General features: G+C 41.9%; 1 protein-coding gene across 1 annotated transcript; it reads left to right on the plus strand.

Annotated features, from left to right (window-relative positions):
* The first annotated feature begins 343 nt into the window (after positions 1–343).
* On the plus strand, positions 344–24,835 carry adamtsl7 (ADAMTS-like 7). Its single transcript, XM_064344371.1, has 12 exons — positions 344–1,062; positions 10,567–10,756; positions 11,445–11,620; positions 12,471–12,573; positions 14,244–14,468; positions 16,759–16,885; positions 17,516–17,723; positions 18,823–18,996; positions 19,610–19,783; positions 20,334–20,513; positions 21,153–21,297; positions 22,068–24,835. The coding sequence occupies exons 1-12, from the start codon at positions 955–957 to the stop codon at positions 22,205–22,207; spliced, it is 1,950 nt and encodes a 649-aa protein (XP_064200441.1). The 5' UTR covers positions 344–954; the 3' UTR covers positions 22,208–24,835.
* The last annotated feature ends 207 nt before the right edge of the window (positions 24,836–25,042 follow it).

Genomic DNA, 25,042 nt, shown 5'->3' on the forward strand with positions numbered 1-25,042 from the left:
CATAAGAGGAAAAACAAACGTAAAGGGTCTTGCCGATGGGGGGAGAGCGATAGGATGAAGGGTGAAAGGGGAGATGGGGAGAAGGCTGAGATGAATGCGTTTTAAGGAGCTCCCACTACGCTTCAGCTTTTCCTTGGCCGTTGTTGGGTCCCGGTTCCCAGCAGGACTTGCAAAGAGCTGCGATTATCTTTGGCACCGGGGTTCGGGGGCTGCGGGGGGGCGCGCATCAATGCTAATCCAGCGCGGGCTAAAATTAAAAAAACTCTCGGCCTTTCTGAGGACAGACAGCATAGCAGAAGGAAAACAGTGGGAACCTGGTAAAGAGGAGGCACATGTTTTTAACTTACCCCCACGGTTTCTTTTTTTCTGAAAAATATCTGGCAAGTTAAAAATATCTGGCTCTACACCTTGACGGAAAAGGGGGAGAAGGGCTTGGGAAAAAAGGAGGAGAGAGATGTAGAGGTATTGTGCGTGTGGATCTGATTGAGCGGAGGGGAAACTGAGAGGGAAAAGAGAGAGAGGGAGAGACTGAAGGAGAATGAGTGAGGACAGAGAAGGAGGTGTGTCAATGAGACTGAAATCCTTGTGAAGAATAGGAGGGGTGGGAATGGGCCAGTTAATCAGAAGTGTGAGTGTATTAGGACTGCAGCCACACTTCCAACATTTTGGGACCTACCCCTTCCCCAGGAGAGAAGCTCTCTCTCTCACACACAGACACTCTCTCTCTCCATCTCTCTCTCTCTTTCCCTCTCTTGGTCTCTTTCACTCTCTCTCTCTCCCTCCCTCCCTTTCTGTCTTTCTCTCTCCCTCTGTCTCTGTCTCACTCACATTCACACACACACACACACATCCACACACGTGCCGTCACACTCATATACACACCGTTTCGCACTGTCACAGCCTCCTCTCTCTCTCTCTCTCTTTCTCACTCTCTCTTTCTCTTTCTGTCCCTCCATGGATTCCCCCTGGAAGAGGACAGTACGTGTTGCCCTCCTCCTCGCGCTCTTCTGCCTGCACGCTGCCGCACTCCCCAGGGACCTGGTCAGCAGCTCACCTGGACAGGTAGGAGACCAAACCCCCCCACCTACTCATAGCTGGGGGGGTCTCCTGGGGGCTTTGTATAGCTTTCATGCTTATAGTCATAAAAATGTGCAAGGCTGTAGCTGAAGACCTACAAGACAAGTAAAACTCCTGTAAAAAGACTAATAAGTAGAGATTGTTTTATTGGTTATGATAAGATGGAGTTCTACGAAGACACGCTGAGCTCAGCTTTCTGTGGTACCTAAGTCTAATGCACAAACTGGCTTGTTCCTGAAAAATGCATGCATGGAAAATGGACACACTACAGTATATACCCAGCCACAATTTTAATGTTTTCCACAATTTGGCATGAGAACGGATTTAAGATGAATCTCAGTAGTCAAGTTTAGGCAACTACCTGGTCCCTACAAAGACTGGCACCAAATAATGGATGGCATTGTGTCTAATTCCGCTAGCACATGTAAGCTCCATTATAATATTTTAGCACCCTCGGTTTAGAGTAAAGCAGTTGTATTCACTATAGTTTTATTTGGCACTTTTCATAAGTCTGTATTACTGCTAAGTTTTTACAGCTCCAGACTTGAGAGGAATGTTTTCTATCTACTTCCATATTGGAATATAATGTTAATTGGATTATAGATGAAAGAAGTGCTGTTAGGCTAGAGATGATTTATATTATTTTATGTCTCTATTTGAAGAAGAATATGACATATGCTCCTATGGTTTCCTGTTAACACTTTATAGTAAAGCCCAATAAATGAATCGGTAAGTAGTACTTAGTAATTAATTAGTAATTAGATCCGTAATATCATTGGAATTCAGTCCTAAGAAATTGTTTTTTGGACAGGCTCTGTAAAAAAAGACTCTGTGGTTATGCTGGTGGTTTGTGGTAAACTGTGTTTTCTTTAGAACCCGGACTACAAAGCAATTCATTAATGTTCATAACATTTCTGTGAATGGTATTTATTCATTATACACCGTCAGAAAAAAACATATGAAAAACTGCCTGTAAAGATATAGACAATTGGCACTGGGGTGATACCCTACTGATACATAAAATTGTACCCCATGCCAGCAATATATGATTCATTTGTAACTCTTGTAAAAGGTACTTATTAGTACCCAAGTTGAACATTATTGTACTTTGAGAGTACATTTGGGAAATTTGTTCCCTAAAGAATAAAAATGTACCTCCACTGTACGTTTATTTCTGAGAGTGTGAGTTAACATGAACTTAATATGAAGTGCTAGCGTTTTCTTTCTCACGACATACTAATGAATACAACTGGGAATGTGGATATGACTATGATTGGAATCATGGGTAAATTTGTAATGTGTGTCAGGTGCCCAGGATATTCAGAAGAGTGGGTTTGCAACGTGGGTGTCTGGAGAACCTCCAGTTAAGGACAAATTATATTTCATTCGGAAACAACAATTCAATTTTTTTTTTTTTACAATCCTGTATCCATCTTTATTCAATTAATTTGTTTATTTTTTGTCAAGCTTTATCATTTTAAGACTGGAGGGAGATCACATCTGCTGCTTGTAAGGTTAAAATATACACAATCATCATGCTTCAGTTGAGTAATCCTGTGGTTTTTTTTTCAAATGACAAATAAATGTTGTTTGATATATGATATATACAGGCAAAAAAGTCTAACAATGTACACACCTCAGTAATATTAGTTGTTTTTTTAAAAGCATGTGGGATATGTAATGAGGTTTCTGGAGAAATGTCTTTATGCGGTTTTGTTGTTTACAACATACTGACAGTGTGTAGGTGTGGGGCACTTCTAAAAAAGTATTATACATGACTCAGCACTCAGCCAGAACAAATTAGCTGCCTATCACGACATTGTATTCACTGCGTCGCGATTCGCTGTGGTTGTCTTTCCCGTCATGACGAGTTACTGTTTTTAACCACAAGCCCATGACATAAGTGGCTGGGCTATGCTGTAGATTCCCATCCAAATCTCCTCGTCCACATGGAACATGGAACAGTGAAGGATTCAAATCAACAGGGGATGAAACTTTATTATTAATGCTATACGGAGAAAATACCTAGCTAATTATTGCTGGAATCTGTTTTGTGGAAATCATGTCCTTGAGTTCAGTTCCATACATACTTTGAGACAAATTGTATTGGTAATCGCTCTCTACAGAAATTCATGTTATTCCTAAAGTTTTGTTGATTGATTGATTGATTGATATCAGTTTGATTTTGTATTGAGAGTTTTGCTGTTCTTGTGGGTAGAGGTCTGATGCATATTTAAACAGAAATTGATGAACAGGAGAGGAAAGAGTTGGTGACTTTGGGTAAGTGCAGTTTCCTGCTCTGAGTAACATCTTAGACCCAAACTGGCACAAGTTCCTTGTACCAAAAGAGTTTAATCAGCTGGGAGATGACAGATCAGGAATCTCCTGACTGGAGAACAAAAAAAGACCACTGCATACTCTCTGATACAGCTCTCACCATGTTCTCCTCCTGCATTCCTCTGCATTTTACTTTTGATGCTCATTTTAATTGGCTCTCATTGGATTTTTCAGATGTAAAAGATTCCAGTTGTCCAGAAGGATGTAGAACAGGACTGTTCACGGAGATGTACCATCCTGTAGGCTGGCACTCCAACTCTAACAAAGCACACCTAATTCAACGGCTAGAGATCTCATTGAGCTGCTGATTAGTAGAATCAGGTGTGCGGAATTAGGGTTGAAATGAAAACCTACAGGATGGTAGATCTTCAGGAACAGAGTTGGGCAGCCCTGATGTACAATATGAGGTAATTTATTCATATCAAACATAATGATTATTCCATTCTAAAAGGTACAGGAAGCTATGCTCATGCTGTCGGTAGGAATTAAGAATTAATTTAATAGAGGTAAGAATCACTTCCATAAAGCACTGGAGGAAAAATATTTTTTGGCTCTTTTTGGCTTTTGGCTCTTTGAGACCACAGGAATCAAGTAACAGAATGACCAAGCACAGACACAATGTCTAAGTCTTTTCCTCTGGTCTTACAAAAACGTATATTTTTACGTCTACAAGGGATTGGTGGAAAGCAAAGGGGGAAAAAAATGGTGTAGACCACAGACATAAAATCATAACTGTACAGATTTGCATCAGTGAAAAGAAGAATTGCAAACAGCATAAGTGGAGTAATTATGACCCTTTTATAAAATCTGCAGTATAATACACCAGTATCACCACGGCACTGCAATCTTGGGTGCAAAGGGGTCATTCCCCTTCATGACTCTCTTCCTTTAAAATAACTTATGTCATCAGTCCCAGAGCCAAGTCCTCAACATGGAACATTTGGTCAGGCCACCTCCCTTCCATTTCATATTTTGCCGCTGTAGAAATTGAGCGGACTTTCTGTGGTCACCAGGAGAGGCAAGCAGCATCCACAAGCGCAACTCAAGGCACATACAAATCACATCATCGGTCATGCCCAAGACGCTGATTCATGCCCCAAGAGCAAATGTGGTGTCTTTGGAGGTTTTGTAATTTCTTTCCAATATGAATTTAACTACCTCTGTGGCAACATAAGCACACAAAGCAACTTCCTGCAACTTACATAAAAATATGTCACGATATGTTGTATCATTCTACATAGTCAATGTTTTTCCTATGAACTATGATTAAAGAAATTAATCAATTATACCATTATTCTTTTCACGGTTTGCTGCTGGAGTAAAACAGTTTTGGCATAGCAGGCATGCACAGCACACTTACTGTAACACTCCAATTTTTAAGGTGCATGTCTTGGAGTTGAAGTATTTTGTACAATATCGGTAATCTTGATAAATTTATCCTTTAATGACAATTTTTTATTATTTTTGTCATTTTTATTCATCATCCATCCCTACATGGTGAAATGACTTTCATACTTCAAGTTCAAGGCACCTTAAGGTTCAAAAGAGAAGTCCTGGCATTGCAGTCCCTCCACAAATATCCTCTCTTAATTTTCTTGTATTTCCTTTGTCTGACCTCGGAGTTACAGATCTTCAAATAAATTCAAGCGCTGCAAGTAAACGTACCACAAGTGAACTGGAAGGACCTGGGCTTAACTTGTCGGATACCAAGGGTCAGCACAGTATCTTTAGCCAGCATTCTTTCATAATTATTTCGTCCATTGTGAGACTGTCCAATTCTGGGTGTCAATTTTCCTTTTGTTTTCTTTTGTCTGCTCTTCATTTCTGAGTCGTTTCTGATCCCTGGGTGGCACTTGCATAGCTTTTGACTCCAGGGATATGGAGTCTTTCCTCAGGAAGGGCCTTTTGAACTACTCACCTGATGACTCCACGATTGCTAATGTGTTTTGAGGCCTGGGGATGTGAGCTACATTGAATGAATGCGTACACTGAACCGAACAAAGCATGACTCAGCTAGCTTAAGTAAGCAGTGTCGAACTGAGGTTTTTCCACAATGCAAAGAACGTGACCCAGTCACCCTTACTTTGATGCACTGTAAATGAGGGGGGTTGTTTTTCTTACACCTGCTTTTTTTTATTTCTCTTAACAGACTGCTTTAGTGAGGATTTTTTTACATTAAAAACAAATGGCAGTGGAGGCATTTAAAAAAGAATTATTTTTATTACCAAAATAAATTATTAAAATGTTATTAAATAAGTCTGTGAGTATGAAGACAACTTGCTAACAGGAGTGTTAGTTTAATAATAAATAGTTATTAATACTAAACTACATTTCCCAAGAGGGATCTTCTCAGTCAGCAGTTGCCATTCTGAAGGTCCCAATCAATTTCTCAGCCAGTTGATTTTGGCCTATTGCACAGTCAGACTGACCCTGTGTCAACTACCAATATCACCACACTGTTAATGGCATTCAATATGACCAAACATGTAACTGTCAGTCAGCAGACAATATTCCATATTCTATTTCCAGAGAGAAAGCATGTCTCAGGTAATTCTTGGGCTGTCCAACACTGTTCGTGGAGATTTGTCCGTCCTGTAGGTTTTCACTGCAGTCCTAAGAAAGCACACCTCATTCGATAGCTAGAGTTCTCACTGAGCTGCTAATTAGTTGAGTCAGGTGTGCCAAATTACAGTTGAAAACAGAACCTCCAGGATGGTAAATGTTCAAGAACAAAGTTGGGTAGTTTTTTGTTTTTTAGGAGCCATTACTGGAGATAAATGTTGGAGCATTCATCTTGGAAGTTTAGATAGGTGATGAGTGAACCAAACATCTGTACATGGATAAAACTGACAAGAAATGAACATCGAGCCAACTGGTTGACATTTACTGGGTAACAGTGAATGGAAAATGTGGGTTGTTTCGTGCCAGTTTCACTGAAAGAAAGATAAGAGAAACTGCGGATGCAGGAGAATGCAATGAAGAAATGCAGTATAGCCATTACTTAACGGAAAAAATGCATTCATTACCTAATTTAGTCACAACTCATTCGTCACAAACGCACTGGCTATTTTTAAGACTCAGACATACTTACATTGTTCTTAAAAACATCAACATACCGTAGACTCAACTGTCTGTTTGGAGAGTTATTTGTGATACGTTTGGTTTGGCATCGTGATTGTTGCCAGTTTACAGCTCAAGAATGTAAACCTGTGGGGCACTCATGCTGTCAAAATGGCTATTGTTTGTTTTCTGTAAATGTGTCAAACAAATGGAAAATTAAACAAAAAGTTTTTTTATTTTTTATTTCTTATTTATGAACTTATCAGTCATCTGCATTTTTCTCAGTTTTGGGAAAACCAGAATTCTGCCCGGTGAAAAATAACATAATGAAATACAAATAAAGCAGGCCTTTAATTGAGAAAATGTCATTTCTTTGGCACGCACCAAACCAACTGAATTATTGTTGTATTTTGTGCTTTTGTTTGTTTTTGGAAGATTATGTCCTCGTTCCTTCAAGTTTTCCCACTTAAACTCATGAATAAATGCCAGTGTTTTCAATAACTGGATGAACTGCCTGGAATTATGGCCCACAGTGGTGACAAAAGTGAAACATTAAGTTAACTACCATCGTCCAGTGTTTGTTTTATAGGTATTTCTTTTGTTTTGTTTTATTTTGTTTGCTAGTCCCACACAGAACCATCACATTATGCCACACTAAGTTTAAAAAGAATGTAGTTTATGATTGTAATATGCAGAATTACATTGCACATTGTTATTTAGTTATACTGCAGTTATTTATTGCAAAGCTTCTGAGACAGATTCACTGATTTATTGTGAATAAATTGCCACTGAGACAGGGAAAGTAGAGGTTCCTCCATGCCAAAGCTATCACTCTCGTAATGAAGAATCCGTTTTCTTCCATACTTTTCCTGTGGTTAAGGGGCATAACATCAAGCTGGCTACTTACCCAGAAGTACAGTGATCCTCTAACATTCCAGATAGTATTATGGGAGAACTGTAGGAGCACTGATAGTAGCATAGCTCTCATTGACAACGGTGGCAGCTTCTGGGCACTTTGTGCATTGTTTGGATGAGCCAATGCTGTGGTATTGAGGAAATCTGGCCAAAATAAACCATTCAGGCCAATGTACCCTTGGGGGGATAAATCCATTGCTTCAGCAGCTGCAGACTAACAGTCATAGTTGGCTTAATGATGTAGCACCAAGCTCAAACAAGCGATGTCTAGACAGCAGGACCAATACTGCATTCGCGGAACATGCTGCACACGGTCTTTAAATGAGCAGTCAACTTTTAAACAAAAAATGCAGGTTTAAACACAAATGTCTAGAAACATGTATACTTTTTTTATCAAAATGTTTTTCTAAATATTCATTTTGATTATCACAACAGTCATTTTGCAATGGCAAAAAAGTAGTTTTTGATGATAAATGGGCTGCATTTATATAGTGCTTTTATCCAAAGCGCTTTACAATTGATGCCTCTCATTCACCACAGCAGTTAGGGGTTAGGTGTCTTGCTCAAGGACACTTCAACACGCCCAGAGCGGGGTTTGAACCGGCAACCCTCCGACTGCCAGACAATCGGTCTTACCTCCTGAGCTATGTTGCCCCTGCAAGCAGGTTATTATTTGTCTAAAGCTTTCTTTGGCAGAGTTGAGTTTGCAATGAATGAAAAACCTTTCCTGGTTTCACCATGCTGTCCTTAGTGCCCTTTAGAAATCAACCAAAAGTTTTCCTTGAAGGCATTACCTTAGACCCTGTATATGACATGTAATGTAGCTTCAGCTCAGTTTTAGGTTGCAAGTCATTGGGTATGATTCAAGACTGGCATAAATAGAACGCACTTCTTTCAGATGTGATTGACAAAATGGTAGTCCTTAAATATATGGTAACAGTTAAGTTTATGAATGTGATAGACTCACGTGAGGAATGTGTATTAAAAGCTATTTTGGCTGTGAATGTTATAGTTACAGTTTTTTGTTGTTGTTTTTTGTGTTCCACACATGAAAGAGAGGATTTATGATTGACTTCTTAGATTTTGTTTTTCATGACTCTCGATTCTGTGTCACTTGAATATCTCCACTGAGCTCAGGCGGAGTTTAAAAACTTAGTTTCACTTAAATTCATGTTCCATACATGCATGCATTGTTTGGGTAAGAACCCTGGCTGGGTTTCAGAAGAGACTTAAATTATACAGCAGTTCTCTCTGTGGGTCGGAACATTACACTTATATGAGTGGAATAATATGATCATATTACGACTATGCCCTGTTAATCTCGAGCATATTTCATTGCACACAGTTTTTTTTTTTTTACTATGTTCTGTTCATTGTGTGTGATATTTTGAGCCAGAGCCTGTTAGTAAACTCGTTATACTAGGCTGACCTCAAAAGAGAACCGTGAGACACATTCACTTCATCGACTTTGAAACCACACCTGCCTACAGTGGTCAAGCATTTCAACATTTATTTCAGTGTGATGATGAAACAAAAATGAGATGGAGGAAAACAGAAGTCCAACAACTTCCTGGAGGACCTTGATTTGATCTTTGGTACTTTCCAGATTTGTGATCTTGCGATCTTTGGTACTTTCCAGAAGCTTCCATTCCACTATGGAGTCAGAAAGAGCTTGAGGAGGGGGTGAGAGGTGGAGGGTGGCAGGGCCTCAAACACTTTTTAGAAACACATTAGTCAGTGCTATTCATGATTGTGGAATGGGATGTGGGAAGTTGACGTCTGCCTTTCTGAAGATCAGTCATGTAACCAATCCCATTTACTTATATTGGATAATGCCCTTATCTACACAATTTTAATTTCCACCCCTCACCCTGTCTGTGACTCGGATATGACACCATTTCTCTAATGAAGGGAATATGCTGAAAAGCTTGAGTCATATGCTTCTGTCATCGTATATTCCTAGTCACTGTTAAGCTTAAGCTTTACCATTTCTCAATGTAGCACATGCCCTTATTGCCAATGCCTGTTATACTAGCTTCTTGTCACGCTAAGTATATCCATTAGGTATTGAACCACCACATCATAGCATGCTCTCAGTTCTTCAACTGTACATGACCCCCGTGCCCCAGAGAGCATGCTGAGCTTCGGTCAGGTCTTATCCTGCAGCTAAAGACATTAAACAAAATGGAGGTTCAGCGGTAATCAGTGTGGCTCGACACATTAATCTCACACAGTTTATGTCGGACCTCTCAACACCAAGACGGACCGAGAGCGCCTTGCTTTTTGTGTTTACATGCAGCTCACAATTTAAAAATCCTCATGTGGAATCAATAGTTTCGAGGACAGCAGTTCAAATGAAACAGGAAGTCTATAATCTTAAAAGGTCTTATCCGACTGTCTCCCTGCACATATTTTAATCTTAGGATGCTGCCTTATAATAACTTCAATATGTGCTTTGGTTTTGCTTATTTATATGGATGTGGGCAACAGCTTCTGCTCAGGATTCTTACATAATTAAAGTAGATCTGCAATTCTGATGCACAGAAAATACATATTTGTTCTTAGTTATCATTACCCAGCAGTAACATATTTTCATATTCAGATCTCATTTTATTTTGCTTTTATTAAAAGAACACTTCCTTTCCCTGCTAGAACAGCAGCGCTTGAGGATTGTGGGGTTTTCTGGCTCATAGCACAGGAATATTTTGGGGGACCACCAGAGGAAAACTTCCATTTGACAAGGAATACACTTCCCCCTCAATAATATGTACCAATTTCTGGAGACTAATAGCAAAAATAGTACTTTTTCAGTGGAAAAAAAAGATGCAGACATAGCAAATGCTTTTTTTTTTTCTGAACTAAGCCAGAAAATTGAGGAGAGAATTGGAAGCGTCTACTCCTGGCTTTCTGTTCCAAAAGCATTGCACAAGTTTTGCACATGTGTGTTATTCTCTCTGTAAAATCCCTCAGCAGCAGAATCGTTGTAAAGGACAAGGGCACAGACCAATCGCCACATGTATTCAATTTAGTAATGAGTAAATACGTCCAAATGAGGAGAAAAATGTCATTAAGAACAGTTGCCTTGTCAATGTAAATGGTAACATCCAGTATTCGTGAAATGTATCGTCAGTTCTTGTGCTGCTACCTGTTTTACATGTGCGTGTGCGTGTTCCTCAGGTCTCAGAATGTGAAGGGCACGAGGCGGACGCCTGTGGGGTGTGTGGGGGCGATGGCTCCTCCTGTGAGGTCATCAGCGGGACATTCTCGCGCTCCATCCTGTCGGTGGGGTACCACAAAATCCTGGAGATTCCCCCGGGGGCCCAGGACATCGAGATACAGGAGACCACCAAGAGCAGGAACTACCTGGGTAGGAGGAGCTCAGTAGATCTTATGTTTTTTGTTCTTCTTCTTCTCATTCTTCTTCTTTTACCAATAATGCACCAGTGAATGCATTTTTATGTTAACACTCAAAGGCCCTCCTTATGCTTACAGTCAAAATTATGCTTGAGCATCAAAGTGATATTGATAAAATTCACCTCGGTTTATTCATTGGATTCATTCATTGAAAAAAAAAGTTTAATTGGATTAACCAAATTTTGACTTTAATTTGTTACACCTATATTTCTTTTAGGTTTTCTCAATTGAACATTTTTAGGTTCATTTGAAGGAAACTTTTTTTTTCAGTGTATAGAACAAAAAATCTAGGGAAAGCATGTGATTGGGTATACAACATACATTTATTTTTATAGTCAACCTTTATTTAACTAATTAAGTTTAACCGAGAACTTATTCTGTTCAATGTAGCCTTTACTAAACAACAGTGGAACCATCAATAACATAGCATAACATAACATAATGACGAGAACAGGCCATTCAGCCCAGCAATGCTCGCCATAGATTGTATCTAACACCGTATCAAGCCAAGTCTTGAAAATCCCCAGAGTTTCTTCCTCTGCTACGTGACCTGGATAGACCTAGCAATAGAAGTGTTAAGAAGTATGTGCAGTCCCGCTCAATGACCCCATGTGTATTCTGATATGAAATGCATTTTTCAGCTCTCTTTACCGGAGATGGCACGCCCCTCATCAACGGGAACTGGGCCGTCGACAGGCCCGGCGCCCTCAGCAGCGCCGGAACGCTGCTGACGTACCGCAGGCCCAACGAGATCCGCAGCAGGACAGGGGAGTCCATTACTGCCCCTGGACCCACCACCCAAGAGCTCCACGTCTATGTGAGTCTCACAGACAGCCATAAGGACTTCTCCTTATGTCCACTTGGCTATTAACCCTTTAAGGTGTAAGATCACAAATATGTGATTAGAATGTTCTTAACTGAACACTGTAATGCTGATATAACAATCACTACTGGTAATTGAAAGCAATGGAGTTCCATAACACTGACTTACAGTAGAACTCTTCAAAGGGTTAATTGCACGAATTGTTGTACTACTCTCTGACTGTGACAGAGTCTTTACTTCCACCTGTGGGAAAGGTAAGAGGTGTGTGTTTAGTTCTTCTTTCCGGAGGGAAGCCTGAGTATGCTTTTCAACAAGCTCTGATGCGCAACCTCAGATCACAAGTATGCATTTCAGTTTTTAAAGCTTTAGTGTGATGCATCATTTTTATATGTGCATTACTCAACACAGATTGTCACAGAAGATGTCATTCTCACACATGTGGTTTGGTCCACAGAGTCTCAGATCACTTTGATTGTGTCATCCTACAACAAATAAAATGATTGCACTTCTCTTTTTACTAAATCTCGTCCTCTCTGTGCACAACATATTTCATATGCACAACAATTTCTAGGGTTTGGTTGTTAGTATCAGTTAAAAAAATGAAAAGATTCATATGCAGTTATTGAAAACAGCTGTAGCCCAAAGTAAATAGCCATCGTCAACATTTCAGCAATTTTGTCATTCACACTACTTTTGTTGCAAATAATATAAATTACTTATATTTATAAAGCCATCACTTTCAATAAATGAATGTATTTTATTACTGAAACTTCACAATCGTGTGCTTTCGTATACTGAATTTTTTCCCATACAAATGGATGTACTTCCTGTTCTCCCACACTAGGTGATCTACCAGCAACCTGACCCCAGTGTGCACTACCGCTACATCCTGCCCAGAGAAAACATCCCTAGCCCTCAGCCTGCCCCGCCCACCCATGATCACCTAGGTGAGCATGGCATCTGTCAATCAATTAGCATGTTTGAAAGGCCAGGAATAGACCATTTTGACTAATTCAAGTGTTCTGTTGGGAGCTAACAGACTGCAATGTCACTGTTTGCATTGGAGACACTGGGTGTCTGTTATGAACAAGAAGAGTGACTGCTCTTCATGCTGAACTAAGCGGATATATGTTTTTTTGCTGCTGTGGAACAACTTCCCAGAAACTGGTTTGAAGGTATCCTGTTACTGTTACCCATGCTGTGGCAGAATACACTACATGCAGAAAAGAACACGAGAACACATAATGACAAGAACAGACAGCACATTAACTCTCGCCTCATTTACCGAAGAAATAGAGTATCTGGTGATCACCATTTGCAGACAAAATAGAGAGTATCTAACACTACATCAGGTCTAGACATGAACACCCCTAGCATCTCTGCCTCTACTATGTGACCTGGCAAGCTATTCCACACATTGAAAAGTCTGTATGCAAAGAAAGGTATACTGATATTTTTGCTAAATTGGCTTTTTGCTCATTTCCATATATGGTCTCATGTTCTACTAACAGACCTCAACCTGAAAAAGCCAGTGTAGTTAATTTGTTAATCCCTTATTTGTTTTTTGTTTTTTTCTAAGAATGAAAATATTAGGACCTAGATTTAATCTATATTTGTCCTTTAACTTTAACAGCAAGAATCATTATTTTTCATAAACACAATTTGGCGAGTTTAATGATCACTAAAACTAACTCACCAAACTTTGTGAAGAAACAGTGTAATGCGTGTGCTTATTCATAAATTAAAATGAAGGACACATGTTGATGGGATACAGATCTAAGTATCTTAAGTCTCTCATCATAACTTTTAAATTTCATATCAGGAACCAATTTTGTTGCTGTTCTTTGAACTTTTTCCATCGCTTTTTTTTTTTTTTTCTTGTAGTGCGATACCCAGAACTGCGGACAATACTTTAAATCAATACCTTTGTCAGACCGTACCTGTCTGTGTATATTTGCATGTGTGTATCGGTGTGTATGTGTCTGTGTGTGCGTGTGAGAGAGACATGTTCCACACATCTAATGCTTGAAACCTCTGGACAAAAGCATGCAACAAACTAAGATGAGAATTACAGACAAGGAGTTTAAAACTCTGATTTCTCACTGGAAATAATTATACTGTACTCTGTACTAGATCAACCGCATGCATGCTTATTTGCCAGAAAAGGCTTGAGAAGGACTGTGTTTCTCAGCACCGAGCTTTTTTGAGGTATTTTCCACCTCACATCTGCAGAAGATTGAGGACTTCATTACGACAACTTTTTCCTTTGCAGTGACCTAACCGTGACCTGACCGGAATCTGACCGTTACCCTACGGTCCTCACAGGACAACTGACCCGTTTGTCCAGATATCTGTTTTTCCTCCACGGCGGTGCAAAGTGACAGAGCTGGAGTCCCACAGATGACCGTAATGAAAGAGCGAGGAAATGAAAGCAAAACATTTCTGAGACGAAGGATTAGCGGAGCGCTAGGGTTCATTTTTGAATGAGTGCCGCTTGGATTTCATAGAGAAAGGAAACCTGTTGCCTATGGTTGCCTGACTTCTTGTGAGTCCCCTCATGCACACCTCTCTTCCTCTCTCTGGTATTTCAGTCCTGCGTCTTTGTGTTTCCGTTCAGGAGTGACCATGGGGCTCCACACGGTGGAAGGTAACGGCTTCACTCTGGACTCCAACGGGAATGGGAACTCTGTCGGCGGGGTCCACCCAAATCAGGTCCCCTCCGACCCCCTCCCCTCGCCTACAGCAGCAGACGCCGCAGGCACCCAGCTCCACCCAGAACTGCTCTCCCCCTATGGCTGGAGGCGAACCGGGAGCACGCTCTGCAGTGCCACCTGTGGGTCAGGTGAGGAACATGTTTTCTCCTTTCTAGCAGGAATCATGTTTACACTTATAAAGGAGCTCGAACACATGGCTTGAGGGCACAGTTATGCATTATAATGTATAATGTGTATATTAGCATTACTCAACGCACATTAAAAGAAGTATTCACAAAAAAATATGCCATTCCCCCTATTACTAACTTCTAATATATTTGGGTGGGTGAAAAACAAATGTTGAACGTCACAAGTGATTGGCATAGCACAGGTTACTGTTTCATGCCCATTGTCAACATTAAATTTGATAGATGGAGAACTTTTGGCTCAAAATGAGTCAGGATAATGAAGTTCAGGCATTGAAAATAATTTGAGGGCTTTAAATTGTTTTTGCTATTTCTTTAATCGTGAGACAACAGTGTAATGCAAACCTGCTGTCTGCCTTTGGATGTGGCTGTGCTGTGTGGATCACTGACAAACAGAGAGTGTGTGTGTGTGTGTGCGTGTGTGTGTGTGTTTAGCAGGTTGGGGGGGGGAGAATTTGTAGATGAAAACTTTTATCTTGGTCCCATGTCAATACACCCCCCTGTAGTTGTCCTGTCTGAGAGAGCGTAATGGAAGCTTTCCAGACCTGTAAACCTGACACAGTACTCTCAAAGGCGCAGGCTTCTTTTTTTTTACAGGAATATTATGAAAGATCCTGAGTTACAGTCTTAGGGACAGGAAGTCGAGAGTCTGGCAGAGTGCAATGCTTCTCTTGATTATGCTGTACTGAGACTGTTACAGGAAGCAGGGCTGTAGCCAGGCTGTAACCGTCGCTAGTGGGGTGAAAGGGGGTGATGATTCTAGGGGCCCTGCATTCCTGGCTATGCCCCTGGCTGTAACATTTACAAAAAGCACAAGTCTGTGGCTAATCTTTTATCCATTGTTTTGCTACTGTAACCATCTGTTCAATTCTATGACATTCTATATCTGATCAAGTCCTTAGATATAGCGCACTATGGCTGAACGTTTTATTCTTGAGAAAAAATAACCAAAAACTATAACTGACAGCAGAACTAGAAAAACTAAGCCACGGGCTTCGGATTTGATGAATCTGATAGTTGATGGAAACAGATAAAGTTTGGACGGGATCGTTGCGTGCCCTCTCACATTTCTGAAAGGAATCCCTTCATTAAGTTTGAATTATAATCACAGCATAATCATAGAACACTTGTGGCTAGTTGATGATAAGCGAACCAACCCAGAACACATTATCAGTTCTGGAAGGGGGTTGCAGTTGCAAAAAAAAAAAAAAGGAAAACGCATCACAAAATCTATAACAAAAAATGTTTGTTGCATGGGGGAGAAGGTGATATGAATCTGATTCACTTATGATTCGCAGCAGGCGAAGTGATCCAGACTGCTATTGGTTGTCCAGAGTCATTTTTTCTGGTGTATTTCTGCCTCCCATCCACCTCCTCCCCCTCTTCACCGACAAACTCAGCAAGGAACAAAGCTCTGGCTGAATTCCCAAATCCAAAAGTCCAAGACTGTCAATGACCTTGTTTCCCAGCACTGACAGGAAGTGGGATGGAGACAGCAAGCGCACTGTATTAAAACGCACCAAAAGTCTTTCCTCTGGAAAAATGAGCATGGGTTCACCCTGTCAACATTAATTTCAAGAAACATTTCAAAAGGCTCTGCCAGCGACACAACTGTAGAATGTTACCCTGATCCCTGGGCAGTAGGATGGGGCTGGCATTCCAAACATACATGCAGTAAGCAATCTGTCTTAACCATTTAAGGTTTAAGACCACAAATATGGTCTTAACTAAACATTCTAATGGTGATGTAACAGTCACTACTGACAATTGAAAACAGTGGAGTTCTAGAAGAATGAAGTGAGTTCTGAATAAAAAAATTAAAAAAAAACATTCCAAAAAGTTTAATCTTCAAAGGGTTAAAGGAACAATATTAAAAAATTGGCTTTGGCAATATGTTTAAAACGTAATACTAAATATCAATTTTGCCATTCTGTATATGATACACTGTTTCTGCTGTTCATCATAGTTCAATTTAGTCACCTTACTGAATCAATTTTCATTTTATCCATAAGTGGTTTATAAGTCAAGGATGTCTTTGTGCATTGTAAGAAGTTACAATAGCTGCATTGTTGTGCGTGTTCAAATAAAATGCTCACAACGATCTTGTGCGGCTGGTTTTCCATGTAGGTGTCAATCAAAGGTTTCTGTCCTCTAAAAGACATCTCTGTCCATGCTTCACAGTTCAGCTAAAATATTTTCTTCGTCTCTCCTCTTCGTGTTCTGGGTGGCGTAGGCAGGCGTTGGGGGGTGTTCAGCTGCGTGGAGCAGGAGACCGCAGTTCTGGTCCCGGACGACCTGTGCGATCACAGCCAGCCTCCCGTACAGGAAGAGAACTGCAATACCCAGCCCTGCCCTGGCTTGTAGGTGACCACACCCTCACACCCTCTCTCAGCAAACCACAGCTCAGTGCCAAGCGCACGCATGCTGCTGCCACGGCAACTAACATCTGGACTCCCTGTTTTTAGCACTAAGTAGGACAGCGGCAGGCCTATCTGCAGAGTGAATTGTTCCAAACCACATAAGAAGCATGTACTGTACACCAGCTGCTCAGTAAAGTCCGCTTTTTCCCAATTGGGATCAACTTTATGAAGCTGCAAACAATTATCAGCTTCCTACATAAAGATGTGCACACACACACACACACACACACACACACACACACTCTCTCTCTCACACACACTCACACATACACACACACAGGCACATACACTCTCTCTCACACACACACACGCACTCTCATATACACAGGCACATACTCTCACACACACACACACACACACTCACACACACATGCACGCACACACACACACACACTCATGCACACACACACACAGACATCGTATCTATTTACAATGCATTCTACAACAAGTTTATAACACGTTATAGCATATTTCAAAAGAATAACATATACATCCCCTTAGCTTATGGACTTGACCATATTTCATGGGGGTCATGTGACTGGAGCTCATGGCGTCCCTCTCCCCCCGCAGCTGGGACGTGGGCGAGTGGTCCGAGTGCAGCAAGTCGTGCGGCCCCGGGGCCCAGCACCGGCAGGTCCTGTGCCGCCGGCCCCTGGGTAACGGCAGCGTCGGCACGGCGAGCGCCTGGCACTGCCGCCACCTGGAGCAGCCCGAGACCGCGGCGTCATGCCAGCTGAAGATCTGCAGCGAGTGGCAGATCCGCTCCGACTGGACCTCGGTTCGTGTTTCGCCGGTTCCTCCGAAACCAACCCCGGCACATATAAAATGGCGATACGCAGAAAACCGTGATCGTGAAAACCAGATACTTTTTTTTATAAAGCCCACTTTGACGTGGATGTGATCTTATCTCAACGTAAAGTCTGAACTAGACGTAAGTTCCAAGTTCTCGGGTTGTGTGGAGGTATTGAACGTTTGACGGCACGCAAATCTTACAAGCGGGCTACGTTCGTGCTATAACAACATTTAATTAATGATGAATTTTAAGTATGAAAAATTCTAATACATTTTTAATGTAACACTATATAGAATAAAATGACTGTTATTGGCCACATTCACAAGACCAGGCAATTATAAAGCATGTTCTCGCGAGTTCAAATTGAAGTTCATTTGAGATTTATATATCACAGTTGTGTACGATGCAGATACAGCGCTTTAAACCAAAATAAGCTTATTTTTGGTCTGCTATTTTAATCGAGGACAGTGCCATCAGACACCAAACGTTCAGAGACTGTCAAACACTGCTACATCCTGTGTACAGTATAACTTCTGATGTTATGACACATCATAACACTACAATACCTACATCACACTGTATCAAGGATACAGTGGTCTGTTGGGAGAAGTAAACATGTGGCATCGTGTGATATGATTGATTGTATGGTTTGACAGTTTACTACTTCTATCATCAGTTTGGTGATGGACACAGTAAACTATGTCAGGCACTGTTCCAGAATCCCATAAACACTCGATCCGGTTCAGGTCCGGTGAATTGAGGAGGCCATGTGTGCAACATCTGTATCACGCTCCTCAAACCACTGGCTGACTTCTCATGGACCCGCATGGGTGTTGCCATCTTGAAAAACAACCCCCTTTTGCAGTAAATAAATGCTTTAACATGGGATGAAGATGATCACGCACTAACCATTAAGCAATAATCTGCATCGGTTAAAAAAGGTTATGAAATGCATCCATACTGTGCTAGGAAAACGTGTCCTATGGCCAAAGCCAGCAGAAACCTTCTCTGTTGTTTTTTTGCTCATACAAATCTTTATGCCTCTCTGAGCGTATGCGCGTCTGCTATACCCCCCAAACCCCAGTGTTCCGTGCCGTGCGGGCTGGGCCGGCGCACCCGGGACGTCAAATGCGTGGACAACCTGGGCGACGTGGTGGCGGACGAGGAGTGCAACATGAGGCTGCGCCCGGAGGACGCGCGCAACTGCGACATGGGGCCCTGCGCCCGCAGCTGGTTCCTCACGCGCTGGAGCGACAGGGTGAGGCGCTCGCCCCCGGCCCGGCGCAAAGCGTTCCTCGCGATGTGCGGGAAACGCGATAACGCTGACCAAACGTTCCGCTGACGTTGTGAGACCATTTCCGTGTTAGCCGGGTACACTCTGGAAGAGCGCCAGCCTCCTAATTTCTGATGATGCTGTTGTTGGTTTGGTGATTATTATCACTGTTGTGTTGTAAGATTGTTAGTGGCTGAGTACAGGTAATGTTGCAATTATAGTATGGAATGGATGTTGTAAATGGTAAATGGACTGCATTTATATATAGCGCTTTTATCCAAAGCGCTTTACAATCACCCATTCACACACACACTCACATGCCAACGGTGAAAGGCTGCCATGCAAGGTACCAATCAGCTCGTTGGGAGCAATTAGGGGTTAGGTGTTTTGCTCAGGGATACTTCGACACACCCCGGCCGGGGGATCGAACCGGCAACCCTCCGACTGCCAGACAACCACTCTTGCCTCTTGAGCTATGTCGCCCCTGTTGTCAGACCTTGGTGGAGTACGGGGACTGCGTCTGTAAATATTGTGTATTGTTCAGGGGTTCGGTGGTTTGTGGGGACCGTGATTAAGGGTGTGCTTGCGCTGCCGGCAGTGCTCAGCCGAGTGCGGAGGGGGCAGTCGCAGCCGGGAGGTGGTGTGCCTGATGAACCACATCAGCAGCCTTCCTCTGGACAGCTGCGGGGACGAGAGGCCGGAGGACCTGACGCCCTGCGACCTCGGCCCGTGTCAGGACAAGCCCGACTGGTACACGGGGACCTGGGGGCAGGTCAGAGCAGGGCACCGGGCCTGTTAACTCAGCACCCTCCCCCTCACACACACCATACATGTGTTTGTGACATTACACACTTTTTCTTTTCGCTTCATTATAATTGCCTCCATGTACCCAGTCTTCACTTACAGAACCTCATGCTAGAGGTCTGAATCCTGAACAGGGCCCTAAGATATGCGATTTTGTCTTGTATCTGACCTATTTTTAACTCTGTGACGTCGGGTCAGATTATGACCCTTTGTTATGAGCCTATTATACGAGCCTTAAGCTTGTTTGTACATCATGTTGTAGTTTAGTCATACGATTTCTCATACAGGGTATATGACATAGCAAAGCGCTCCACCCCCACACATGACTAGATTAAATGCAAAGACACTGATTCATATTTTCAGAATGACACAATAAGTACAGATGAATGAGAATAACCGGCTTTATGTTGTTCAAAACTGGGAAAGCGAGAAAAATGTACACACATTTCAATGATGGTAAGCTAGATACTGAGGGGAAGTTCACCATTCCTGAGGTTAAGCTAATGCTTCTCTTTCAGTGTTCATCAGAGTGCGGCATTGGCACACAGAGTCGCAGTGTGGTCTGCCTGCTGCACACCAATGGCAGCTTCGAGGTGACCGAGCCCTCCGACTGCGCCCACCTCCCTCGCCCCCCCGAGACCCAGCCCTGCCAAATCAAGAGGTGTGGCGCGAAGTGGTACGTCACGGAGTGGAGCACGGTGAGTTCCCAACGCACGGACAAGGGTCATACAACTATTACGCATGTTTTAGCATAAGGTATCGAGTTCGAATCCCAACCAAAAGCCTTTCTGTGCGGAGTTTGCATGTTCTCCCTGTGTCCGTGTGGTTTCCTGCCACAGTCCAATGACGTGCATTAGGCTCATTGGTGCCTCTAAATTGGCTGTAGCCTGTAGTTATGTGAGTGTATGAGTGAATTATATGGTGATCTGTCCAGGGTGTATTCCTGCCTCTCGCCAACTGCATGCTGGGATAGGCTACAGCCCCCAACGCATCCCTGAGCAGGAATAAGCGATTTAAGAAAATGGATGGATGGATGGATTGGTGTTTAGCACACCCCACTACACCGATTGCACTGGCAACATGGATAGCTAATAGCCTTTAGGTTGGTTCAGACTTGATTGTAGCACTGCCACATCCAATGGTATTTGTTGGTTGTAACTTTGAATGTTGGTATCTCCTTTATCTTCACGTCTTTTCCTCAGCCCCAGCACCTGGGCAATATTTCATTGGATGTGCTCGTGCTTCCTTTTCTTTCCCTACTTTTCATTAATGCACATTACGTAATTTAGCCTCTTTAAGATGGTCAAACAGAAAGAGCATGTTGCATTTTGTTGCAGTGCTCGCGTTCCTGTGAAGGGGGGTACCAGGTGCGAGAGGTGCACTGCCTTGCCGACGATCTGACCAAGAGCAACGCCTGCGACCCCTTCCTCATGCCGGATGATCGCCACGAATGCAACACGCAGCCGTGTCTTCCAGAAACTGGTATTGCTACAACGTTTTGGAGCAAATCGTTAGCTTTGGCAAGATGATTAACGCTCATTCTTTTGTGTCGTTTAGCATTAACGTTGTCCAAGCGTAACATTAAGGGCCTGATAGCCAAAGCGTTTATGGAGCGTTCGGCCGGAAATTTCCGAATTTACCGCCACAAAGTTGCGCTGGAACGGCCGACGGAGTCGTAAATACCGGTGGTAAATTCGGGCTAGTCCCACGATATCCGAGTTGACCAGCTGTGACGTGTCACTGACCTCACCCTGTTAACAGTGGCTGGACGATAACAATGTACCAGGTTAATGGTAAATCTAGGCTAGCTGTCCATGTGACTTTAATTCGTTTCATTTATTTTTTATAATGTGTTTAAGTGGAGGTGAGGGTATGCGATTTATTCTGTTTTTTGGGTGCTTCATTTGCTTTTTGTACGCCGCTAATGCCAAGACACAGCAGAGTTCATGCCTGGGTTCCATTATTTACGTCTTCCAGTCGGCGATCTCATTGGTCCAGCTTCTTGACATCACAGCGGACATTTGTATTGTTCACGCGTTAAACTTAAAAGTTGCTGATGACCACCCAAAAGCCATCACTTGTGTATATGACTTTCCAAGCTTACACATTAGCACGCAGTTTGTATATAGTTAGTTAACAAGTTACAAATGGTCAAAATCAATTGTAAATGAATAGTTCCATCTGAAATGGCCAGGTTTGTCTTGTTTTGCTTTAATTTATGTGTAACCCAGCCCTCTCTCCCCATTTCTCAGATGAGAATTGCAAGGACATGTACTTCAACTGCAACATGGTGGTTCAGGCAAGCCTTTGCGTGTACTCGTACTACAAAACCGCCTGCTGCGCTTCCTGTTTGCGGGTCAGTTGGAGAGAGGCGGGACTTTCCATCAGGTGACTCCGCCTCCCACACTCCAGGGAGAAAAAAACCCTGCTTTTTTTTTATAAAGACATTCTACCACAGCAAGTGAAAAAACCACAAGAAGCTTTGTTCTGTAATTATTTGCATTTACCTTTTTGTACATGCCTTTTGTAACACAAGCCTGTTTTAACTGAACAATCACACAACCTCATACCCTTCCTCCCGTGATTTTGTGAACGTTTTTGCAACTGCCCTCCAGGGAATGTCCATTCCAATCACTTTGAAGTACAACCTGCTCTTTGTAAATGCTCCCCTTGACAACATTCTTCAGTATGTGGTTTCTTGGCCCTCATTCCTAAACCAGTGTCACCCTAAACTTTTTTCTAAAAATCTATCTAGAGGATTCTCAAACTTAATCCTGGCGGATTCCTGTGTATGCTTGTTTTCCTTCCAGCCGAACGTTCAACCCTGAATTGAACCAGTTTTTAATGCTACTGAATGAGACACTTTCAATGTCAGCTTGGGATCATTAACCATGTTGAGCCACATTGTCATAAATGGCTATTTAAGCCACAAAAAATACATTTACCACATTCACCTCCCAGACTATAATGCTTTATATTTCTGCCATATGTGGGAAATGAATCCTTTAGAAATTGGCTAATTGATTAGTTAAAACACAGATGAAATGTTGGGTCCTAACTTCTGAAAGTGTGAACGCCTGGTCATTGAAACTAAACCTTCTTGTGGAAAATGAAGTTCAAAGACATGGGAATGAGCAAAACCTACATATCATGAATAAGACAGAAGGGAAGTTTTATGAACATAGTCATGTTTTCAATAGGCTTAATTGAGATTCAAAAGAGATTGGCAATCACAAAAAACAAGCATGCACCAGAGTTGGAGAACCTGACTGATATCAATTACGTTGAAAATATTACACGTACAATTGTTCGTGTACGTGTAAAAAACATACTAAATTTATCCTTGATAATGGACGTTACAATTTCAAGGATATTTATATTCAGTGAATGCACGTGTCTTCAAGCATCAAGTGTGATTGCTCTCGAAAGCATCTCAAAGCTTATGGGTAAACAGCATTGCGTTCACTGGTTACACAAGCCAAGTCAACGTGGACTGACGAGCACTGAGAAACAAGCTTTAACACATCTCTGTAACCGTTTATCACCAGCAAGCTGCTAAGGACGCAATGGCGGCAATCATCGAGGCCAAAACACGTTGGATAATTATGAGCAGAGATGGAAAGGTTTTCAGCTGTGTAGGCTAATTAGCATTTAATTTGACACATCTGCGCACATATAAATAACATGTCAAACAGAAGCACAAGAGTAAGGGGAATGTATAGGCAGCTTAGATGGAACAGCTTATATGTGTTCCAGTTCTGGTCTGCTATTAATATCGGGGTGAATCTGTCAAAATATTGTTTCCCAGCTGTGTAGTATGTGCCTAAAGAGCAAAATGGGTGTAAAATCTTATATCTGCAAGACAATATCACCTTTACTTGTGAAAACAATGGGACAGAATCAGAGGTGTAAAATCCCGGTTCAGAAAGTTAGTCCTCCACAGTATTTTGTTCCAATCACCTGGATTTGCAAGTCGCCACTATTCTTCAACCAGGAGGTAGAACTAACTAGTGAAATCAGCTGGCTGAGTTCATGGGTGGATGAAACGCATGGCAGGGCTTTTACCTTCTGACCTCTGGACTTTCCGCCTGTGGTCTAAATGTAAATTGTTGTAATTCACAAAAAAGCTGAATTGTGTGATGTCCTAAAGCACTCTAAATCTCATAATGTTGTGCTGTGCCAGCCCTCAACTATTACAAAAATGCATTTCTGGTAAATTCACAAACATTTTCCAAAATAACACTGTGTTCTTGGCTTTAATCAGCTAGATCAGTGACCTTCATTCCCGGTCCTGGCTAGCCGCAGGGTCTGCTGGTTTTCATTTTTGCCTTAACAGCATCCAATTCAGACCCAAAAAACTGGGCAAGGTACAGTAACTAATCGACTGCTTTAATTGATCAATTAAGTGCTGAGCAACTACAAAAACCAGCAGACCCTGCGGCCCGCCAGGACCAGGAACGAAGATAACAGAGCAAGACAATGTCAGAAACAGCTTCAGTTAATTAGACTGTATATATAATGGACAGGTGGCTAGCTGTGTGCTGTCATGAAGCTTTTTTTGTCGTTGCTGAATTGGCAATTCACTCTGGGAGGTGGGCTATACAAGTCAAAAGTACAAAATCGTTTTACTTCTAGGTATTCACACAAGACAAAATCACACACACAAATAAATAATGAGGCCAAACATAAACGCTTCCACACATTTCTGAATAATATTTCTTTTTACTATGGCGTTGAAAGCAGACCAGTTGAGAAGGCCATTTTCAATCAGCTCGAGCACGAAAATGGCCAACCGACAAAGACCATGGCTCAAGACCTACGCATTCCCAAGATGCAAATTACAAATGATTGGTTTCGGACTGCCTTTTTCATTTTTCTTAAATCAAGTAACACTGGGACTTTGTTTAAAACCCAACATCCCAACACGGTCTCGGCTGTGGTTTCCATAACATTCATTTCTCAGTGTGCTCTCTGAAACACTAAGCCGTCACATCACCAATAAATGAATACAAGCTGCTGCCTTTTTTGTGTTTGTTATTCTTTTCTTACAGATATATATGTTATACGACAGCATTTTCGAGACAGGTTTGGAAGTCCATGAACCCACCACAAATATATGTTGCACAAGACACAAAGTTTGCAACAGGATTTAAAAAAAAACAAAATAAAATAAAAAATAATGTTCACTTTTCCATTGTCTGGAAACATTCAGTCTTCAGCTCCCAAA

Source organism: Anguilla rostrata, chromosome 7, assembly GCF_018555375.3.
Source record: "Anguilla rostrata isolate EN2019 chromosome 7, ASM1855537v3, whole genome shotgun sequence".
NCBI classification, from domain to species: Eukaryota; Metazoa; Chordata; class Actinopteri; order Anguilliformes; family Anguillidae; genus Anguilla; species Anguilla rostrata.